This window comes from Sinohyriopsis cumingii, chromosome 2, assembly GCF_028554795.1.
Source record: "Sinohyriopsis cumingii isolate HCF-2022 chromosome 2, ASM2855479v2, whole genome shotgun sequence".
NCBI lineage: Eukaryota > Metazoa > Mollusca > Bivalvia > Unionida > Unionidae > Sinohyriopsis > Sinohyriopsis cumingii.
The window spans coordinates 14,507,812-14,532,696 of NC_142962.1; the positions used below are offsets into that span (position 1 = coordinate 14,507,812).

The window sequence follows — 24,885 nt, forward strand, 5'->3', positions numbered from 1 at the left end:
TATATATATATATATATATATATATATACACACACACACTATATGCATGTTATGTTGCTTATATATACTGTACGTATATTATGTTGTTTATATAAACTGTATGCATGTTATGTTATTTATACTATATGCATGTTATGTTGTTTATATATACTGTATTTTATTATGCATATATGTAAATAATTCTTTTAGCTGCAGTCTTAATTGCATTCTGCATGTTGAGGGTCTCAGTGCAGAAATTTTTAAAACTGAGGTAATAATATTTACAATTATTATTACTGTGATTATTGTTTATTATTATTATTATTATTATTATTATTATTATAATAATAGCAGCAGGACTCCACCATAACATAATTTGTTATAACATGAATTCAGATATTACCTGGTTATATTACACCTGCAGATTTTTATGTACTTAGATGTTCGGATTTTACCATCATTCCAAACTTCATTAATAGCAATATTCACAAATATGTAAATAAAAACACGTGAATCAAAAGACTGAAATTAATCAACAATTACACAGCAATTTTTTAACGAGCTTAGTGCTATCTTAATCACCTGTAATCCCAGTCATAAAATTAGCATCCACCTTGCAACAAACCTTGGCACAATACCTGTATAGGAAAATTGTGCCAAACAGATCATAATAAATTTTAAATCATCTGTACTCACACTGGGAGATCAGCTCAGTACAATTCAAGTATCACTGAAAACTTAATTATCTTCAATGAATGGTCTTCTTTTAAGCAATAATAATGCCAAAGCCTGCATGTCAAGTCTATATCGAAGCACTGCTCCAAAATATGTGACGATGTCCCTAAGGTCAAAAGGCTGAGTGAGCATGTAGCACAATTAATTTCTCAGCTTCACAATGATTCTTTTAACGTATCATCAAAATCCATTAAGAGATTAAAAACTAGAAACAAATAATTTTTTTATCCAGAACCTTAATTTCCTATGACCTTGACCCTAAGATTAAAGGGGCAAGAGTGCATGTTGCATAATGAATCATCTTAGCTTCCTAAATGATTCCCCGCATGTATAAAAAAATTCATGAAGAAGTTTAGGAAATATAAGCAATGAATAAACGTTAACCAGGCACTTCCATGTGCATTTTCCATGACTGTGACCTTGACCCCAAGATCAAAAGGGCAAGCATGCATGTACCAAATGAACTGTCCTAGCTTCAAAATTAATTGTTCCAGTATAAAAAAAATCAATCATGGAGTAAAAAAAAAAAAATCATGGAAAAATGTAAACCGAAACTGTAATACAAATTTTCTATAAATGTTACCTTGACTACAAGGTCCCAAAGGTCAACAAGTATGTGGCAGAATGCACTGTGTTCATTGCATAACGTGTCAAGTATAATGAGAATCTATCATGGAGTTTAGGAAATATCCACAAACTGAAAAAGTACCCTCAACGCAGATTTTCTATGGATGGGACAAAAGTGTTGACATCACTTGCCATTGTCACTATTGCATATTGCCATAATGTGATGTCTCATGCTAAAAACACAATAATTTACTCCCAAGCCCCTTGACATTATCCTGTTTAGATAACAAATTTTCAATATCTTTGATGAAAAAGAATTAAATATATACCTGTAACATGTAGAATGTATATTAGTCCTGATTGGAGCTGATGTAAAACTATCCTTGGGGCAATTTAAATAGTGGCAATTAAAACATATAAACAACCATCATTTCATATATGACTTAACCGGATGACAGTATCTAGTGTGATGTGTTAAGTACTTTTAAGACTGCTGTGGGCAAGCTCATTGTGTTAATTTGCATAGGTTCACCAAAGGAACAATCTAATTCATCTCAAGTTATAGGTAAATCAAAGAGATGCTAGGTGTGACTTTAAGACCATAAGTTATTACACATCTTAGCCTTGAATGAGAATGTTAAAGTCATCTATATTAAAGATTATTGGCAAGTTTGTGCCAACATTTCTTTGAAGTCAGATTTTACTCCATACATAAAATGCAAAGCATGATCAATTGTCTGGATACTGTTCAAGTGTGACTCATTTTCGAAGGTGATTTAGGAGGGAGTAAGCTATCAGCAAAGTGCAAGGGATTTTTTTTTTTTTAAGTACTCCTGGCTAATGGAGTTTTACTTTATGAAGCAAGGAGAGAATTTAATTCTTTACACATGATGCATATAGTATATCAACATAAATCACTCTGGAGTGTATGATATCCACCAAAATTTGAGCACAACCTGTACAAAACATTCAACATGCAGAACTGAACATTCACATTAGTTCTTTTATTATTATTTATCTCTTAATCAAGCTAAATCATACATAAAGTAATTACTCAAGTCAAGTAATTACAGGGGTAAAGATGCATTTACAAGTCAACAAATTATGACATATTGTTGTTCATTTTTGGTGAAAACTTAACTGTGTAGTATTATTCATATTTGAAAATGCTTTAACTTTTAAATCACATACACAATAAAAATAGAAAGTTAACCTGAAGCTTTCATCCTTGTACTAAGGACTTCATCAGCAGACTGATCTATTCTCTATTGACTGTTAACATCACCCAAGAGAATAGTGAGTGACGTTAACCCTTTACCTCATAGAGCATAGTGACAAAGTGCAGCTCGCTATACATAGAACACAGGTTACCTAGTCGACCGCATACGCATAGCTTGCCTGTGAACTATCAAGCAATGTAGTGTATGTTACGTTTAACAGCAATTTTAACCATTTTACATTTTTGGTACACATCTATTACATGTGGAACAATTTAAGAGTAAAGTCCGATTGTTATAGCTGTGTAATTATTTATCACGGAAGAATTTGTTATGTGCTTTAAAATCTGGAGAGAATTCGTTCACCGTCATGTCAGTGAGGCTGTGTGACCAACCGTAGAGCTGCCATTTCTCATACTCGAAATTTACAAGTTTTTCATCTGTGTCTACATCACTAAGTCATCTAAATTTGATAATTTATAAAAACTAATTGCAGCCTATATCAATATAAGAGCCTTTACCTAGGTTATTGAATCTTTCATAGTTGTGATTCTAATCATGAAAACTTCATAAGTACTGAATGAAATCCGCGACCGCCATTTTGGAGAGTGGAGATTACGACCCAGTTACTTTAAATAGCAGATATCGACCAGAACATTAACAGTGACCACGTGATCTGACGTAATTGTCATTCACAGAAATGAATGTAGTATCTAATAAGGGGTTTTCCCCGAAGGTGGCGCTACGAAAACCGGCTTAAAATGGCTGATGTTTACAGCAGACGTCAAAAGGCGCTTCTATGGGACTTTTGTAGAGGCATCCAAAGACAGTTGTATGAGGTAAAGGGTTAACAGATTGTCCCAGATATGCAGTAAGTTTTTACAAGCTCCGTCCATGTTAGCTTCAATTGTGCACATATGCTAATTCACTCAAAGGATAAGACTGATATGAAAGATATTTGTGGACCTTTCTATCACATTAAGTATGAAGGAAAGGGTGATATTAAGTGCCATTATGACTATATTAGTGAAACGGAAAGGACACTGAAAGTGAGATTTAATGAACATAGAAGACCGAGTTCAAGCACATCTGAGGAAGCATGGCACATCCTCAATATCTGCCCTGGTCATTCTGTATCCTGGGAATCAGTAAGAATTTTAGATCAAGAACTAGCCTTGCTTGAACAGGGGAGTTAAAAAAATCAACCAATAACTGTATACACAAACCGACACTGAACAGGAACTGTTACAACTTGCATACTACTGCTAATAAAATTTCTTGCAAAATAATAATAATGGTACTACTGCTAATAATAATGCTAATGCTATTCAGTGCATAGTACATGCATTTTTCATGAACCAAGTTTGACAGCTGAATCTGCCTTCAGAAGTCACCTTTCTACAAAGGCCACTTCGACATTTTCCCCATGGGTGGCCATTGTAGAGAGGTCTGACAGTAATCAAAGTATTTTTGTTTCAAGGACCCGAGTTGTTTCAGCTGCCATTTACTGACACAGATAACACAACATCGGTGTCAAATGACTAGGTGCTGACTTAGGTTCAATGAGGGAAATGAGCTTGCTTAGGTTCTTGTCCTATTTTTGGTACAATTAAGAACAAAACAAGATAGATATGCAGTCATTAAGTGTCCTTAAGTACTTATGAAAGAAGCTTAAGTTTTTACATTCCTAGCTCTACTGCTAATTTATACCCATGATCATTTTGGCAGTCAATCTGTATTGCTATGATCTCTAATAAAGCAAACAGTTTTTACAAAATTTTATTTGAAATCTGCTCTAGTTTTGGTCAAGCATACACCCTCGACCCCAAAACCGAAATGTTCCATCTTTGATGGCTTATTGGCTCTGAGGTTCTTACTTTTCTACCAAAACTTCAGCTGCATTTTTTCCCCATGACTTTAGTACCTTGACTTATAAAATGTTATGTCTATGATAGATATGCGATAGCCCTTGCCCACTGTGAGCTTTTCTATGCTATTTTTACATACCCCAGAGAGCACTGGTCATGGTCTGAACCATTCCATTAACTGAAAGTTACGAACATTTCTCCTACATAATTGTTTGAAGTATCAGAGTGGTATTTTAAATTACTGCATATCTCACATTTGTTGTGAACATTTGTGAATATCACAGTCATTCATTTGCTTGTTTGAAAGTTTCATTTGTGACTCAGGAAACTCATCCATATTGTTCACTTTACCATCTCTACTTTCAAATAGACAAATCAGCTGCTTTAGTTAATCCAAAAACAAATCAAATAAACAATAACCTAAAGCATCTACTACATGAGTGTACATGGCTTGTTGACAAAGTAGTTCCTAATAAACTATACTATTTTTTAAGCACAAGTGTCATGCATGTATGTGTAATATCAAGGTGTTGGGTATCGTAAAATACTGAATATAATAATGCTGTATATTCAAGTGTTTGAATTCTTGAACTTTTACTGCACATAAGATAATGCATCTCTCTACAATTTATACAAGACTTTTTGATGAAGAGATATGGAAGATTTGCATACCTCCAAATCCACCATCAGGACATTGACAATTTGCAAGGAACTGGGAAATTCTGGAAAATAAATCAATAGGCATATCTACTATCATATGCAATTCATTATAACAATTTCAAAATGATATATTTTGCTTTTATTTCAAAAACTAAATTGACACAGGTCACGTAAGATAAATATATCACAGACAGATAACAAATAACACTGAACTGTAATAATTAAGGACAAATACAACCTACTGATATTTTGATTGGTTGAAATTTAAAATGATTGGTATATATGATATGTACCATCTAAATACTATCCACAAAAGTAGACAATTGTGATAGCTGAAAAAGAATTAAATTAATTTTCTTACAAAGATCATGTTGTTGCTATTTTTCATGAAATTAAACATGGGTGATTACATAAATGTATTTCTTTATTTTACTTTCAGTTGTACAGAATATTCTGAAATCACTGAATATTTATTATCTTGTAAAACAATAAAAAATGTGTTAATATCACAACAATGTCCCTATTAATATGGTGCAAATGAGGAAGTTAAGTATATATATATATATATATATATATATATATATATATATATATATATATATATATAGGCAAAGTTCCAAGTTAAACAGGGCAATGACTTGGTACAATGTTGTCAGAAAATTGAACTTGACCAAGGTCTTCCGAATGTAAACAGAGATTCATAGAAAATTTAGTTTCAGTCCAAGTTCCTTGAAAATTATTGAGTGGAAATGGAATTCATGATGACTGTAAGTACAGATGGGATGGGGCAAATCAAGAAGGGAATTTATGATGGATGAGATGGGACAAAACAAGAAGGGAAAGATTAACATGGATTACAAAACAAAGTTCCCATGTAAAACAAGTCTTCAACCTATGTCATGATTCAACAATATATTAAGTCTCACATTATTCTCAACTAAAAATGACTAAATATTAGTAAACTGTCTGTATGAGTAATTATAGGTAATTACTGATATTCATTAGATTACTGAACTGTCTATAGGATTAACTGCAAGTAATTACTGACATTCATTATATTACTGAGCTGCCTGTATGATTACTTATAGGTAATTACTGATATTCATTAATTACTGAACTGTCTGCATGATTAATTATAGATAATTACTGATATTCATTATATTAATTAACCGTCTGCATGATTAATTGTTAAGTAATTACTGATATTCATTATGTTACTGAACTGTCTGCATGATTAATTATAGGTAATTACTGATATATTACTGAACTATCTGTGATTATTTGTAAGTAATTACTAATATTCATTTTATTACTGAACCGTCTGTTATGATTATATGTTATCACTGATATTCATTATATATTACTAAACCATCAGGCTTCAATACAATATAAAAATAATTAAATCTTAAAACTACAGTGTAAGTTCACAAGACAGTAACTCTGAAAGAAGTCAATTATTCTCAAAAGTAAGTCATTGACGCTTTTTGTAGAAAAATCACCTTTTCCTATATTTTTCAAATAAAATATTGGGTAAATTCAGTCTAATTTTACACAGATTTTAGTCCCATACCATTTAATAATGATGCAGAGTGGAAAAGCTCCAGCTTTCACACACTTTTTAGTACTTCACATTTGCATGGTTGGTGGTAAAAATCATAAATAGGTGCATATTTAACTGCACCAGAAGTTACTAAATCAGCACATAAGTTGATTGTAATGCAATTTTACACTGTTTTTTGCCAATAAACCATAGATTCATAACTAACAAACCACATGAGATTTACTATATGGACAGAAATGGAAAAATGGGATAGGTTGGACAGGTGCTAAATCATGTCAAAGTGGAGTCAACTTTGCTTTCCTGGCTTGTTATTGGGAAATTTGATATCTGAGATTTGCCTATAAACTGTCCCCATAACATGGTCTCTGAATTGTTTATAAATGTGCAGATTTCTTAGTAAAAAAAATCAGTGTAAATTTAAATGCCTATTTTAACATGTAATGGTACATTTGCATGTGTTTATTTTCATGATCATATATATATATATATGTACATATATATATGTACATTTTAAATGTAAAAGCTCTATGCACATAATTTTCTCAGAAGCAGACCCTGGTTATAAATACTGCAAAACCACATGGCAATGTACTATTGATTAGTGGAAATGAGCTCTTTAATTAGTTTTCAACTTTTCTAAGCTTTCATTTTTATATCTTTTATTCTCCTTCATGTATTCTTTCTAAACCATTCTATTCTCTATCTCATTATTGCTCATTTGTCATACTTTCGTATACTGAATAAACACAAGTGTATATGGTCAGATTCAAAAGTTATTGTATATTCTATGTTCATGGAAAATATTGATTTTATGAATGTACATGTAATATGTCCATGTTACTTATATTAGAATCTGGACCACAGTCATTTCAACAAAAATGCTACCAATCATGTTAATCACTGTGTCATTGTGACCTATATTCAAATGTAAATTTAGATATATTTATATTCTATAAAGAGGAAGTAGTGTTATATATATATATATATATATATATATATATATATATATATATATATATATATATATATATATATGTTGTTTTTTATTGATATCATAAATGCATAAAATGGCATAGATGTCAGGTGCATCATTAAACTGGATAGACTGCCACTTTATAATGCTAGCAGATCTGGGTTTATGTAATTTGTTAGGATTAATCAGTAGAACAAAAAGCACAGACCATGATCTGCCAGTGGATTATGTGACAGAGGATCAGAGTCAGCTGGACCTGACTTTTATGTGAGTGTATATGATACTCATCACAATTTCATTTACAGATTATCCACCTGACTTTTATGTGAGTGTATATGATACTCATCACAATTTCATTTACAGATTGATTGAATATGGGTTTTTAACCCCCTGTTCAAGCCAGGCTGGTTCTTGATCTAAAATTCTTACTGATTCCCTGGATACAGAATGACCAGGGTTTATAGATTATCCACCTGACTTATATGTGAGTGTATATGATACTCATCACAATTTCATTTACAGATTATCCATCTGACTTATATGTGAGCGTATATGATACTCATCACAATTTCATTTATAGATTATCCACCTGACTTTTATGTGAGTGTATATGATACTCATCACAATTTCATTTATAGATTATCCACCTGACTTTTATGTGAGTGTATATGATACTCATCACAATTTCATCTACAGATTATCCACCTGACTCTTATGTGAGTGTATATGATACTCATCACAATTTCATTTACAGATTGATTGAATATGGGTTTTTAACCCCCTGTTCAAGCCAGGCTGGTTCTTGATCTAAAATTCTTACTGATTCCCTGGATACAGAATGACCAGGGTTTATAGATTATCCACCTGACTTATATGTGAGTGTATATGATACTCATCACAATTTCATTTACAGATTATCCATCTGACTTATATGTGAGCGTATATGATACTCATCACAATTTCATTTATAGATTATCCACCTGACTTTTATGTGAGTTTATATGATACTCATCACAAGTTCATTTACAGATTATCTACCTGACTTTTATGTGAGTGTATACGATACTCATCACAATTTCATTTACAGATTATCCACCTGACTTTTATGTGAGTGTATATGATACTCATCACAATTTCATTTACAGATTATCCACCTGACCTTTATGTGAGTGTATATGATACTCATCACAATTTCATTTATAGATTATCCACCTGACTTTTATGTGAGTGTATATGATACTCATCACAATTTCATCTACAGATTATCCACCTGACTCTTATGTGAGTGTATATGATACTCATCACAATTTCATTTACAGATTGATTGAATATGGGTTTTTAACCCCCTGTTCAAGCCAGGCTGGTTCTTGATCTAAAATTCTTACTGATTCCCTGGATACAGAATGACCAGGGTTTATAGATTATCCACCTGACTTATATGTGAGTGTATATGATACTCATCACAATTTCATTTACAGATTATCCATCTGACTTATATGTGAGCGTATATGATACTCATCACAATTTCATTTATAGATTATCCACCTGACTTTTATGTGAGTTTATATGATACTCATCAGAAGTTCATTTACAGATTATCTACCTGACTTTTATGTGAGTGTATACGATACTCATCACAATTTCATTTACAGATTATCCACCTGACTTTTATGTGAGTGTATATGATACTCATCACAATTTCATTTATAGACTATCCACCTGACTTTTATGTGAGTGTATATGATACTCATCACAATTTCATTTACAAATTATCCACCTCTATCACTTAAATAGCAAATGGCTGATAAAATACTAACAATATTCATGAACTGTAAAGGTCTCACATGATCGGCAAACTAACAAATGACTGATAAAATTCAAACAATATCTATGAATTGTACAGGTCTGGGTGAAAGGCAAAAGTGTCTAATCTTTATCAATACCTTAAAATATATTAAATTTATATAATAAAGAAAGTAGTGTCTCACCCTGATATGTCATCATCCGTCAGGGGCTCATCCAATAAATCCAAACTATGAAGAATCCAGTAACACAACCACGGTCGACTAGCATCCAGACACTGAGAATAGAAATACATCATCATTTAGTTTTTACTTTCATAAAGCAGATAGATCAATAAATCAAACCCTCATTCAATCAATTTGTCAATGTAACTTATCCATCCATCTATCCTTGTCTTAAAAAATGTTATCAGGATTTTTTATGCAATTAAGAGTGCATTTTCTGTGAACAGAAAAATGATCTTTCATATACTCAAAATGTTTGGAGTATCAATTTAAAAAAAGTGATAGAAGCCATTGCAAATAGTTTCATTTTTTTAAAAACTTTTGCAACAACAGCCTCTTTATGATTGAATGTGAAGCTCTCCATCTCACTGACTCATCCTCATAAAACAACATATCCTTAAAATTTAGTAAGAAAAGGAGATTTGCATTATCAAGAAAATCCAGAAATTCAAAAGATATACTGAGTGTTAAAAGCCACCAACACAAAGGACATCACTATAAGTGATATGTTGTTATTGTTGTTGTAGGGTTTGTTGTTGTCGTTGTAGTAGGGTTTAACGCCATTTTTCAGCACATGATAGGCTATACATGGCGGCCAGTATTAATGGTGGAGGAAGAACCCAGGCAAACCCCGGAAATAACCACCAACCCAAGAGAAACAACTGATATGATTACAATATCTCAATTCATGTTGATGCACGTCACTAAAATTAATTTTCCATGAGTGTGAATCGAACTTGCAATATCATTAGTATGACACAGTAATTGACTAGGCCACCAAGAAGACTTATGTAAATGAAAGAACTCATATTTCAGTGCAGGTGGGAAAATATGTGTATATATTAAGTGAATGTGAAAACCACACCATTTTGAATTTCTATTCCATGGCCTATTTTATACATATCCATATATGGCACCATGTAATGATAAGCACTGGAATAATAATTTTAGGTCTCTCAAATATTGTTAACATTTTCAGAAATCAATAATTTAAGTAGTTATCACAAGGACAATTATCAATTTGGCTGACTCTTGTATAAGGACAAGAAATGTACAATCTCACTTTGAGATAATAATCAGCATGCAAGAATAGTACATTTCTTGATTAGGACTATTTTCTCACTGGGAACTGAATAACACATGGAAAATGATTTAATACATCCTTATACATGAGCCAGCACTGACAGCAAGCATGTAAATATCGATCAGCCTAAGACTATAGCTGTAATGATAACTGGAAAGCACACTGAACTTCAATGGTTGTGTCAGTAATACACTTCCAAAAAATAGTGGTAACTTTGTTACCACATGAGCATTGATGCAAATCATGACAATGGTTAGTGGAAGTACTAATGTCATTTGTACATTGCACCCTCTCCACACTCATGTCATATGTGCATTGCACCCATGCCATATTCATGCCTTTATTTTGTATTTGTATTTACATGTGTACTTGGCATTTAAACTGACAATCTCAGAGACATGGTTAGTATAATAATAGTGATTTTGTAAGCCTTCTACACCATATGAATTTCTTCTTGCTGAATGCCTGTGATGAGAGAGGCCTGTGATGAGAGAGCAAAGTACTAGGAGAGTAAAAAAATGGATTTATTGGATTTAACCTAAATTAATAATAGATATCAAGATTAGTAACAGATATCTAAAACTGCTATTATTATACTACTCAGCCAGAAAAAAAAACAATGTGATATACTTGATTATAATGGTTTAATCTGAAGTTTAAAATAGGAATAAATCTGCCAAAATTTGAATGGTTCAGCACCTTGGCAGCATGAATGATAATAAATTATTTAAAGTTCTAAATTAAACTCATGTATCTTATAATCAGTTTTCTTCAACATTATTATTGCTAAATTTAACAATGGCACATTGCAAATGAAAACAATAAACTCTAGAATCGCTGTCCACTTTGATCTACTTTATTTACCGTATATATTGGGACATGATAAAATAAAAAAAATTCCTATCCCAGAATGTATGGTGAAACTTTTATCACCTAGGTCATATGTCCCAAGACTTAACAAAATAAATTTGTGTTGTATTTGTGCTCCCCCATATTGCATGTTGCAATAAAACAGATAAAGAAAACGCTTATTTGAAAATAAAACAAAAGAAACTAACCTTGCATTGTTATCATTTATTCCCTGTTTTTATCAAGAGCATTAAAGGATAAAATATATCCACAAACTCCATACATGTAGCGTAGGCATCCATACTGTAGCATGTATTACTTATGTCAGATAACACATGACACATTGTTCATTGACATGAAAATTGAGAAACAAATCATGTTTGGTTGTACTCAAAAGGTTTGAATACGTTATCCAACTGAAAACTGGATCAAACAAAATCACAAATTAGATGGAAATCAACCAACTGTTTGAAGACAACTGCCATTCACACAGGACATAGTGTTAGGTGCAAAATAACCAAGACTGAATTATCTCCAGGTCAACAACATGACAGTATCTTGAAGATAAAATTTATTTGAAAATTCATTCACTTGAGTGCAAGTGACAATCTTTTTGCTAGCATAGGTTTCAAAACCTATGATTAAAGCAGGTTATTGCTGTGTATACTATTTACCCGTAGACATCAACGCCTATTTGAACTAATTATAACTACAGATGCCAAGCAAATAAAGCCCAGATGGTGAATAAACACAAACTGGCAGCAAACAGTAAAATCATTGTTTGAACTTACTGACAGGACATCAAGACAAAGGTTATTTTTATTACAAAGATAGCTGAGGTGGAAGCCAACTTTGGATACTTTTAAACCTATTTTTTTAAAAAGGATATCAACACAAAGGTTATTTTATCACAAAGCAATCTGACCTTGGAAGCCGACTTTGCATTCTTTTAAATGTGCTGATATATATATATATATATATATATATATATATATATATATATATATATATATATATATATATAAAATGGGCAGAGATATGGAAGATAACTTTGGTTTCTTTCCACTGGTATTCATGGGAATTTTAAAAATAAATTGAAACAATGGAACAATTTTTAAAGTGATACAGTAAAGTGTTTTGTGCAGAGACATCGACGACACAGCATCTCCCAGAAGATTTGAGAAAATAAAATCATTTGATGAATTTGTGAAGGCCATAAGAGAAAATGATTTTGCCAACAATATGATCATTAACACAGATGAAATTCTTGTGTACTTTGATCTCATTCCTGGACAGACTGAAGATAAGATGGAGGGTTAAAAGTGTGAGAATTAGCACAACTGGTGCAGATTTAAACAAATCGGACTTTGGTGCTTGCAGTTTCTGCTTCTGGAGATTTGTTGCCTCTAACGATAATTATTCTCTGCATGAGAAAGCTCAAAGAACTATTAATGTACCAAATTATGGATCGTATCTGTGCAGAAGGGCTGTGTTGATCACATGCTGCTGCAGTTGATTCAAGAGTTTTATCTCAAGTACACAGTTTTATATTTTGTAAAATAAAATTTCAGTTGGAGTGCATTTTCAAACATATAATTTTCGAATGATATAAAAGGTGTTCCACAACTTATGACTCAGAACATACAGTTCACAAAAAATTTACTTTAAGGTGTCCCAACATATAAGATAAATATGGTATTTTTTGTGCAAAAAGTAGTGCACAGCTTAGGCTTTTTGTATTTTGTTCACTTCAGTCATTTACATATCCAAAATTAACAACACACAAGAATGTTACCTCATATGACTGAGACAGATGAGTAAGTCCTTTCTTAAGGAAGGTAACATGCATTTTCCTTTCCAAGACTGGCTCATCCAGCAAACTGGAACAAAAGATTCATGTATGAAGTTAAAGGTAACAGATTTGTATTACATGACGAATAGTCCTAATAACTGAGACTTCATGCATAATGTATACAGAATAGTTGAGAGCACTGCTGATCTTACAAAACTACATAATGATTATTGTTTATTTGGTCCTGTCTGACTGTCTATCCCTGCAGTAAAGCTTGTCAGTAAGACTGCATATACAGGTACTTTTGTATGCATATGAACATGAACTGTTTGATTTTCAGGTTATCACAGATATTTTTTAAACATTGTCAAACCTTTTGGGATGGTAAGTTTCTAACAACTTTGCTAGCACTTTTGGTAGACAAATGAAATTTTTGGTAGGCATACCTATATTCCTAAGTATATGATCCAAAATAGATTTTATGGTCAGCACAGCAATATAATCATTTTCCTGTACACATTTGAAAACATTTTGTAAGAAAACCTTCTTAGCATGATTAAATACAATTCATTAGTGACTGATGATTTCAAATTTGGTATGCAACAGGCTGTCTGAAATGACTGACAAATTCAAAATTGGTATGCACACATAGCTGCCAACCTTCCAGGCTCACAATTAGTGAAAATAGGGATAAAAAGTCGTGAATTTGGACATGAATTCGTGAAAAAAACCATGACAATAACTCCATCCACTCTGACCACTCCGACCATCAATACTACACTATATCAAGTTTGCAAAATAAATATAAAACACTACACATATGCAGAAATATTTATTTATCAAGACATTATACTGTGGCAGACTTGAACTTCCTCAACTGCTTGATCGTAAATTTGTTTTCTAAACAGTTCCGACTTATTGCCTGCAGGTTGATCTTGGGGACTAAAATTGCTGACAAATTTTCTGCAGCTAAGGAGGCCCTAAAGTCTGTCTTAATTTTCCTCACTAAAGAAAATATTCTTACGCTGTCACTGTTGCTGTGAGTAATGCACAGGAACTGCAGCATTTTCGGTTCTTCCACAGGAAAAAATGCGATTTTCGAGTCCGGGAACATTTGTCAGAACAAATGTTTAGCATGGTCTCCAGCTGATAAAGGTAGATTGCGTTCGACAAGAAAACTCACAAATAATGCTTCAGCGTTGGTAGCCTGCAGGTCTGCCGCAAATGGTTTAAAATATTCCAGAGATGAAATCTGCGAATTCTTAATTTTCCCAACTTCTACGTGTTTTTTTGCAACCGACATTCTTCCTAACATCGTCTCTGCGATGACACACTGAGCGCAAGAAGCATGAATGAATATCAATGTTTAATGGCAGAATGCACGGCCAATTTTTGATATATTCCAATTAAACTTCACTTTTTGAGTAACACATTTCTTTTTCCTTGGTGGTGAAGACATTTTCAAAATCTTACATGCGAGGCTGAATGGTAACTCAAATCAGTGTTTTGACGCATGCGCGGAGCAAATTTCCAGTTAAGACCCAGTTTCTCTCAAAAGCATTTGTAAAACTACTCTTATACATATAGATTAAAAGAGGCTAAAATGCTTGTTACTGGGCCAACTGTACTAATCGGCTGTAGATCTACTAATATCGTGACCAGCAGTACCGGACCGTTTCGGCAACTGCGAATATCACGACTAGCGCTTAACGGGAAATTGGTTATTTTATTAAAGATTTAAAATAATTGAGGATTGGAAAATTCGTGAATTTTTGGCTTACAGCGTGAATCCGTGAATCGTTGAAAAAGTCGTGAAATTCACACCAAATTCGTGAGGGTTGGCAGCTATGTGCACAGGCTGTTTGAAGTGATTTACAAATTCAAATTTGGTATGCAACAGGCTGTTTGAAGTGATTTACAAATTCAAATTTGGTATACAACAGGCTGTTTGAAGTGAGCGACAAATTCAAATTTGGTATGCAACAGGCTCTTTGTAGTGATTGACAAATTCAAATTTGGTATGCAACAGGTTTTTTTGAAGTGATTGACAAATTCAACCTGAATGTAAAAGGGTGTTTGAAATGACTGTGAAATTCAAATTTGGTATGCATCAAGCTATCTGAAGTGATTGACAAATTCAATCTGGCATGCATCAGGCTGTCTTAAGTGATTGACAAATTAAATATGGTATGCATTTACAGACCTGCCAAACCTAACAAGACCATTTCAGTAAGGTAGTTGATTTTTTTCTGTAAGTTTGACCATTTTCAGTAAGGTCTAACAAAACATCATATACTGCTACTGTAAAGTAGGAAAAAATGTAATACAAAATGTTCGTTATCTCAAAACTAATGCAGCCATGATAGATATCATAAACATGATGTTCAACTAAAATGTTTGTAAAGTATACATAGACCTTATTTAATTTAAGTCAAGTTGCACAAACTACAGTTCCAAACCCTATGCAGCTCAAGGGCTTGTTGCTGTATCTCAACTTGATGTAATTCTTGGAATTTTTTGTCTCAATTTCACATGACAATGGCAATCACATCTCCCTCCATAAGACATACTCAAATCAACATGTGATGTCCAATAAATGTAACTGTGTCCCTTCCTGATTTCATTCACAAAAATCTGAATATTCCTTTTTACTTTTCTGTATTGATTAATAACACTTTCAACCGGCTTGTTTTCTCTTTTGTTTTCAACACATATTGCTTGTTGGATGCCATTTTCAGTATTTCTATAATCAACATGAAGATGCTTTGCAAGAAAAATGTGTGCAGTTTAAAGCATCTGAGGTACTACGGTAAAGTTAGTCTGGTTCCCTGATTAACTCCACTAAATCTAATACGAAACCCAGATACAAATCAAACATGAACAAGCCAATTATCCTCAATTTTTGTTTTTGCGTTAATTCCATATGACCGTATGTTAAGGGTCATTTTCGTGTGATTTATGGCAAATTCTTAAGGTTTGTCAGGTCTGCATCAGGCTGTCTGAAATTATTGACAATTTAATTTGTTATGCATTAGATTCTCTGAATGATTTCACAAACAAAGGTCTACCACAGAAAACTTTAGGTCTGATTTTGAAAACTTAAGGAGTCCAGAACCAGAAACTGGTAGTCCTAAAAGTGGGACTTAAGTTACTGAAAGGTCTGGTAGGTATGTTTGTATGCACATATTTACAACCTGATCAGATCTTTATACCTTTTACTGTAGCAATTTTTCATATTTCTCTAAATATTTAATAATTATGGGCATAGGCTTTCTGGTCCACAGTTAGGTTACTGTATACTACAATGGAAGGCCTTATAATAAGGGCTGTGTTACCACAGCTTAACCTTATGACATAGACGGTGTAATCTGGCATGAGTGAGTGAATGCTGTGTTATCATCACCTAACCTTATGAATTGGATGGTGTATGGTAAATCTGGTATCATGAATGAGTGCTGTGTTATCCTAACCTTATGGTGCAGACTGGGTAAGGTCAATCTGATATTTAGATATTATTATCAAGACTTATCACAAGGCATTTGCAATGGTAATAAAACCATATTTTTAGAATCATGGGCTTCCTTGTATGCATGTTTATCTTTCTTTTACCAATTTAGATTTCATACAGTCTGAAAGCTCCACAATTCATCAGAAAGAGCAAGCATATTTTTCTATAGAGATATGGCATATTCAATCATTTACCATACTCTATCAATATAGGGTTAAGAAAATGTGTGAAATTAAATAACAAACAATTGTTAGTTTTTTTGTGATAAAAATGCTAATGATCATACTTTGATTCCAGCTCTAGTCTGTTCTTGAATGCTGTATACATCTGTCCCACAGAATCCTCCACACATCCCTGGCAATAGAAAATATATCTTACATTGTTATATAAAGCCAGACATATTTAGTACACTGTATATACATATTAATTTAGAGATACATGTAATATGTAAAGGGGGCCACAATTTCTACTTGGCTGATTACAAACTTTATTCTTTTTATGTGAAAAAACTGGGCTGTACATGAAATTTCACTTGACCAACAAGGACGTTTTAGCAGGCCAGGTTGGATGGGCTGGGAAATTGTTGTCTCCTGGAAAATGTCTTTTTGGTTGTATCAACATGAAATAATTACAGGAATCAAAACAGAGGCAGATGGGGAAATGGGAAAGAGTAATACCATGTGGGAATTCTCAAGACCCTGAGATTATCTGCAAACATGTCCAATTTTAATAATAATTCTATCAAATTTTAATAATAATTCTAGCAATAAAGATAATCATCTTTAGTTTTTTTTTTATTTTTATAAATCATTCTAGTTTTACTCTTAATAAACAGAGCACACAAACACCTGAAGCCAGCATGATAGCATGTTGTACCATGTGGTCTAAAACGACCAAGTCCATAAATGGGATAAATTACACAAACTATCCATAAAATCTAAAGTAAAAAAATGTATGCTACCTGTATATGAGTCAATATTATTCCAAATAAATCCAAAATATTGAATGGATATATTTAATTTCACCCTGGATTTAACAGGAATCTTATCCCATAATATACATATATGTTGTGTATAGAAGCGAAGCTTAAAAACTGGCAACAACTAGTGGTGGCAAGAGTAGGTAATGGTATTTAATTTCACCAAAGACACCTTGGATTTAACAGGAATCTTATCCCATAATATACATATATGTTGTGTATAGAAGCAAAGCCTAAAAACTGGCAACAACTAGTGGTGGCAAGAGTAGGTAATGGGCACAAGTTTTTGTCCTTTGCCTAGATGAATTTTTGTCTTTTGCAAGGGCTAGATTCATGAGGCACCGGTAGCAGGCTAATATTCTTAATGTTAATGTGATTGGGAAATGTACTCAAAGGAGAAATGAAATTGCCTGCTGCTATTATAGGAGTTCAGTGATGATGCATATAGAATACAGACTGTCAATAAAATGACAAAGTTTCTGCATTTAAATAATGTCAGCAACAATGACAGAAAGTTCCAGCATATAAAATAATGTCAACAACAACGACAGAAAGTTCCAGCATATCAAATAATGTCAACAACAATGACAGAAAGTTCCAGCATATAAATCATGTCAACAACAATGACAGAAAGTTCCAGCATATAAAATAATGTCAACAACAACGACAGAAAGTTCCAGCATATAAAATAATGTCAACAACAACAACAGAAAGTTCCAGCATATAAAATAATGTCAACAACAATGACAGAAAGTTCCAGCATATAAAATAATGTCAACAACAATGACAGAAAGTTCCAGCATATAAATCATGTCAACAACAATGATAGAAAGTTCCAGCATACAGAATACAGACTGTCAATAAAACAACAAAGTTCAAGCATTATTGAAAACAGACTGTCATTAAAATTAAAGTAAGTTTCAGCGAACAGAATATAGACCATAACTGCAATAAACTAACAGAAAGTTCCAAGCAATATAGGAATCAATCGTGGACTTGTCTGAACACAAACCTGATCAAGTTACTTTTTGAATTTTGTTTGACATTTTCTGATACTGGATATAAATTACTGTTCAATACAATTTGGGTAAATCATAAAGAAAGTTTATATACAGTGTAAGCAAGGACTTTCAACCAGAATATTTGACAGCAGGAATCAGGAAAGTGTGTGTCTCACTACTAAAATGGGCCAAATATTAAGGACTGTTCACACCAAAATTAAAATTGAGACATATATGAATGACCTGTACCATTGATAATTCTACAAACTTGATTTAATTTTGTTTCATATTCTCTATCTTAAACTGGAGCCAATTGATTTAATTGAACTGATTAATTCAATACATGATCTTGATTCTAACCCAACACAATCTGATAATTTTGTTTTGAGTAGTTGCAAAGTATATATTTTTTTTTTGTAATAGCCATGAGTACCAGAAATAAATGAAAATAAATAAGGACACTTGCTAATAACTTTTTTATAATATTACTAATTGGGCTGGTTAATTGGATCACAAGCAGTATCAATCACCTATTATATTTTACTGATAATCATCTAAACACAATTACATCAATATAGACCTAACTGAGTAGATTTCAATGTTGTTTACAGGCCAGTGCAGCATGCCACACTAAAAATCACATTCTTAATGTCATGTACTCTACTTAACAGGAGCTTTTGTTTCTGCTTGGTTTTGTGAGGTTTAATGCCAGTTTTCTGCACAAAAGGTTGTGCATGGCAGATATTATATTTGGTGGAGGAAGAATCCTGAAGACCCTGGGAAAAACCATTGACTCAAGGGAAGGTATTGGCAAACTTTCTTGCATACCCACATTGGTCAAGCCAAGACTCAAACTCATGTGGACAGCAGTGAGATGTTTAAGTGATACATAAAGATAAGCACCTTAGACCACTTGGCCAGGGCCCCAGGTGGCGGAGTGGTCTAAGGCGCTTGCCCTTCCCAATTACAGCCATCTCACGTCGGTCCATGGGTTCAAAGTCTCTGGTTCAGCCAATGTGGGTATGTGAGGAAGCTGCTAGTAGCTTCTCATGGGTTGTGGTTCTTACCAGGGTTTCCCTGACCAGTTATACTGGCCACCAAGTATAGCCTATCTTGCGCTGAAAAATGGCATTCAACCCAAAACAACCACCCGGCCATTCAGGGCCCTACTGGTTTTACATGATTCTATCAATACTCTTCCCATAAAACCATACCAAGATTTTTTTTTCCTATTTCATATTATCAACTGTAGTAAAGGGATGGTCAGTTTGGAACAATGATGATAAAACAGTCAACTGCATGGAAATGTTTTTCAAATTTTCTGAAATTAATCAGATTAGTGAATAAAACTAAATGGAAGAATTATCAACATTAAGATATTAAAAAAATTACTGCATGATGCTACGATGAAGATCACATAATCTGTAATGAGCAGTGGAAGTTCAGAAGAAAGAAGCATCAAGTCAGAACTAAATGGCATGTCCAACTTATACTAATGTTTTTCTTTGTATGTGACTAATACGGTAGTCTTGGTACTGCCTCATATCAGATAATACAACTCAAGAATAGGAAATTTGCATGTATAATTCTTTTAATTAAAAAACACAGCAACAACTACCTTAAACCTCCGTAGTTTTGATTTAGAGTAGGACTTAATTCAAAGAGTCACTTTAATCTCAGTAAAATTTCATACTAACACATAAATTAACCAACCTTTGTATCAATAATTATTGTAGAATGTATAACCATCAATTAATCTATTATTTGATTAATCATTTCAATCATCAAGTTTAAAACTCAATTAGTAGCATCGACCATATTATAAAGATGTACCTCACCAATGTTCTTAAGGGAGAAATGCAAAAGGTTGATAGAGTATATCAGTGAATGTATTACCTTAGTTTCATACTGATTAATGCAAATTTCAAAAAGAATCTATCAAATGGTTAAGGAAACATTTAGCAAATGAAAAAACTTTGACCAAAACTATATGAAACATTTTATATGAATGAGGCATTGCCACAAAGACAAAAGGGGTAAGTAAGCCTGTCATAGAAAGCATTGTCATGACTAGTTTATCCTGCTCAAAATCATGATGGACACACAGGACTAGACAGACTCTGTCATTATATCAAAAGTGGCAATCTTCATTGAAACAAGTGATGTGGTATGAAAAGTGGATTAACTGGGTTGTGCCATTCTTTTATTAGGGTGCTACTATATATATACCTCTGAAAACGCACCTGAATAGTAGGTTACGTATGTTTCACTGTCTTGACAGCCAAACCATGCCTTATACCTGTACAGATGGATGTAACCAACCCATTTTAAAATCCTGTCTTTCAGAAAACAATAAACAAGTTTCTATTATTATGATGAAAACATGGACTACATATTTCAAGATTGGATCTAAAAGCTATTATCCAAAATCTGATCCTTAAAAAATATCATGAATATTACTAAGTAATATAATAAGTAAACAAAGTTTAATTTACAATTTTATTCTGTATTCACATCTTGAGTACAATATCTACCTGCACACCAAATATCATTCGAACTATCTGACTAGTCAGGGCTGTTCAAATTTTGTTTTCATGCACTTCTCCAGGACAAGTGGTTTCAAACATTCACTTGTCCCACCTTACTTTTCACTTGTCCCAAACTTGTAATCACCTGCCAGGATTTTATGAGATGCATGCACTTAAATGCATAGAAGTAATATACAAAACAATGTTCGATATAATTTATTTATTAAAAGAATTTGCATTTTTCAGAATACTGGTTGATACTACACATTTGGCTACTTCAGGAATGTATATTTAAGCTGCAGGATTTGGAAAAAAGCATGTGTACATGCCTGCCACCAGCATTAAAAAAGTATGAGTTGATAGCTGTGTTTGGGTTGAAGTCTTCAAACTCTGGTCCATTTGCTGAAATGTTCTTTAGAATTTGTAAAGTCTTGCAGTTTCACAAATTCATTAATGAAGTCTTGATTAAGGTCCCTGAACTAAATCCTTGTTCACACACAGCAGTGGACAGGCTTATAACAAACATGATTTCTAACAGTTTGCATAATAGAATAAGTGAAGTCTTATAGTCAGGTTTATTGACAAATACATAGCAGATAACTACTACTATTAAAAAGAGTGTTCCAAGAATTTTGATAGGTGGATCCTATAATTGCTTGCATGCTCTCATCTTCGCTTTTAACTCGAAAAACTTCTGATGAAAGGTAGGATGATCTTCCTTTTTTGAAAATAATTTCAAGATGATTGAGAAATACCTGCAAGTCTTCACTCACATATTTCATGAGAGCTGCCCTCTCATGAGGAAAGTGCATGTAGTCACTGACAAATACACTGGTTGAATTTCCAACCTGTGCAAGTTTGGGATATTGTTTACAATAAAAGTGATCTTTCCTTCCAAGTCAATAAATTTAAGAATGGGATAACAATCAACCTACTGAAACTGAAAATTATGTCTTTTAGTTGTCATATTTTATATTTTTTGCCACCAGATATTCAGGCTAATGTTTCTTTGGAGAAATAGTTACCTCAAACTCAATAGCAGTAATGTGTTTTATCCCTCCACTTTCACATGAATTTTCCTTTTTTGAATCTTCTTATTACCAACCTTGCAAAAATAATTTTGCAAACTCATTTTCTTTACAGAGTAAATATCAGTTTGACTGACAACTATTTTTGAAGTGATCATTTTTTGTCATTAAAAATCAACCGAGAGCTCATTAATTAGCACAATTGTTTTTGCTTTAAATGCATTATCGCACGTGCAAGTTATTTCTTTGTATAATCAATTAAAATTTCATAAATCATTACTGTCATTTAATCACTTTATAAAGGAAATCATCACTAAAGTCAGTTAAGTTCCTTCTATTATCTTAATTACACTTACCTGTTGTATTCAAATCAGTGTGAGGATCTGGTCTGAGTACAACAAAGCCACCGAAAACACTAATGATTAATTGTACCGGCTTTGTTTTGTTTGGCGTGTTTGATTTGGTCACTTGGCCAAAAATAGTCAAGTGATAACAGAACATGTGTACATGAACCAGTTATCTAATGACCACCATTAGGTGTGATACAGGATGTATATGTATACCTGGAAGGGGTGAAATCAAGTTTTCAGTATGCCCAGAGTTAATGAATGATCAGATAAAGGTAGATAAACTGATGAAAGCAAATAAAAATGAACATTCCTGACTTTTAAAACTGAAAAAAAGGGCTTGTCCTTAACTAGTGACTTGGAAAAATTTACTTGTTAGACTTCGATGATTTGCAGCCTGGGACATATGGGATTTGATCAGCCCGGCTAGTATTTTAGAAATCGACCTTCAACTGTGTCACACAGGTCCGTTTTCAAACCTTATTTTAATCAAGTGTCTATTTTGATCCAAACTGTGGTACAAGTCTAGTCCTACAATGCTAGACATAGCACATGTTGTTTTTGTTTTAGTGTTATGTCTTACTATCCAAATAATGGCCTTGTATAGCGTGTTCCAATGTTAACGACATCGGTATGAGTAATCAAAGTTTCAGGTACATCCCACACACTTGGCAGCCTATATCAACACTCTTCCACTAATTTATGTGTAAATAATATACTTACTATGCTGTCTTTATTCTGGCGAAATGAAAATATGATACTAGCAAACGGACACATTTTCATGTTCCACTGACATACATTTGAATTTCTTGCAATGCGACGATAGTCAAGGTATGCCGAAGTAAGTTCAAGTAGGTTCATGTTTGGGATATATTTCTTGAACGAAACAAACCATTGCTTACATTTCCAATAGGCATAATACATTTTTATTCATTTTGTTAAAGAATAATATTTCAACTTAACCCGATTTCAGCATTCCCAGCTTTTATCACTTTCCAGCCAGCTGAAATATAGGCCAGCGAAACTTGAAAACAGGCCCATTTATTTTGTGATAATTTGAATTTATTAGAGAAAAGACATCAGAGTAAGTAAAGTCTGACTAAAACATTATGATTTTACTTTGAAGAAAAGTGGTTATTTTAGTTGTCAGCTGTGTGAAATATTCCTGAAAATTTTACTTTCATAATGATGTTAGTCGACATCAAAACACACTACACAGCGCCGTTAATTAGGCTGTAAGACCTTGATGCCCACAACATAAATATCAGCGTCGAGGTCTGACATGTAGGACTAGTACAAGTCCTACTAAACCCGAACTATCAAGCTTAATGTTTATCATATTTTAGGTTTTCTGATTTTTTTTTTGTTTACATTTCCTTACAATTTATTCCTGATAAATACCACAAAAAAGTTCATTCACTTTTTTAATGCTGGTGGTGTTAATGTTGCAATTCTTAACATAAGATAATTCCAAATAGGATTCCAAAGATACATAACTTCCACCATAACAATGTCATTGAACCTATACAGAGTTATTAACAAAAAATGCTCAAATATGCATGCCATGCCATTTAAAAAACATATACTAATCTACTTTTAAATGGCAAACACATATACATTGTGACATGGTGGTAGTGTGGCTTGTTTTTCTAAAAACAAACAATCTGAAACGTAGAATGTGGAATGTGTCCACAGGTTCCATGCACCAGTGCTAGTGGGATTCTGTGACAGGGGTACAAAGTCCATATTTCAAATCTTCCTTCAAGACTAGCTTAGACAAGAACCTGTTCGAGCGAAGTTGCTGTCGGGAGGTTATCATCGTTGGTTCTCTCTGACTCGAAGTTCGGCTTCAAGCAGTGTAATTTGAAGGCATCCATCAGTTCTGATGTTTTACGCGTAGATAACCGAAGTATTTCGAATGTGGTATCTTTACAATCTGAATCCGTTAAAAGCTTGATCATTGATAGGTGGGATAACGTTACTGTCTTTATGCCAGATAACTGATCTTAAATGGTATCATGTGATGTCTATCAGAATTACAAAGGCTAGAGTTTCGTTAAAAGACATCTAAAGAAATATTTTTGTTCCTCTTCACGAAATACATAGATTTTATAATTTACTTTCATTGCAGCACAAAAGGACATGCATTAAATATTCACTATTAGGATCAACTTGAAATAAA

The 24,885-nt window shown here is 33.0% G+C and overlaps 1 protein-coding gene across 1 annotated transcript in view; it reads right to left on the bottom strand.

Annotated features, from left to right (window-relative positions):
• Positions 1-24,599, bottom strand: part of LOC149804367 (protein farnesyltransferase subunit beta-like) — a 63,253-nt gene extending 38,654 nt beyond the window's left edge. The window contains exons 1-5 of the mRNA XM_089939480.1: positions 24,488-24,599; positions 17,107-17,174; positions 13,316-13,400; positions 9,549-9,640; positions 5,039-5,088 (exon numbers count right to left, since the gene is read on the bottom strand). Of these exons, the coding sequence (XP_089795606.1) occupies positions 5,039-5,088; positions 9,549-9,640; positions 13,316-13,400; positions 17,107-17,174; positions 24,488-24,580 (388 nt within the window). The 5' untranslated portion in view covers positions 24,581-24,599. The remainder of the gene's footprint in view (positions 1-5,038; positions 5,089-9,548; positions 9,641-13,315; positions 13,401-17,106; positions 17,175-24,487) is intronic.
• Between the last annotated feature and the right edge of the window lie 286 nt (positions 24,600-24,885).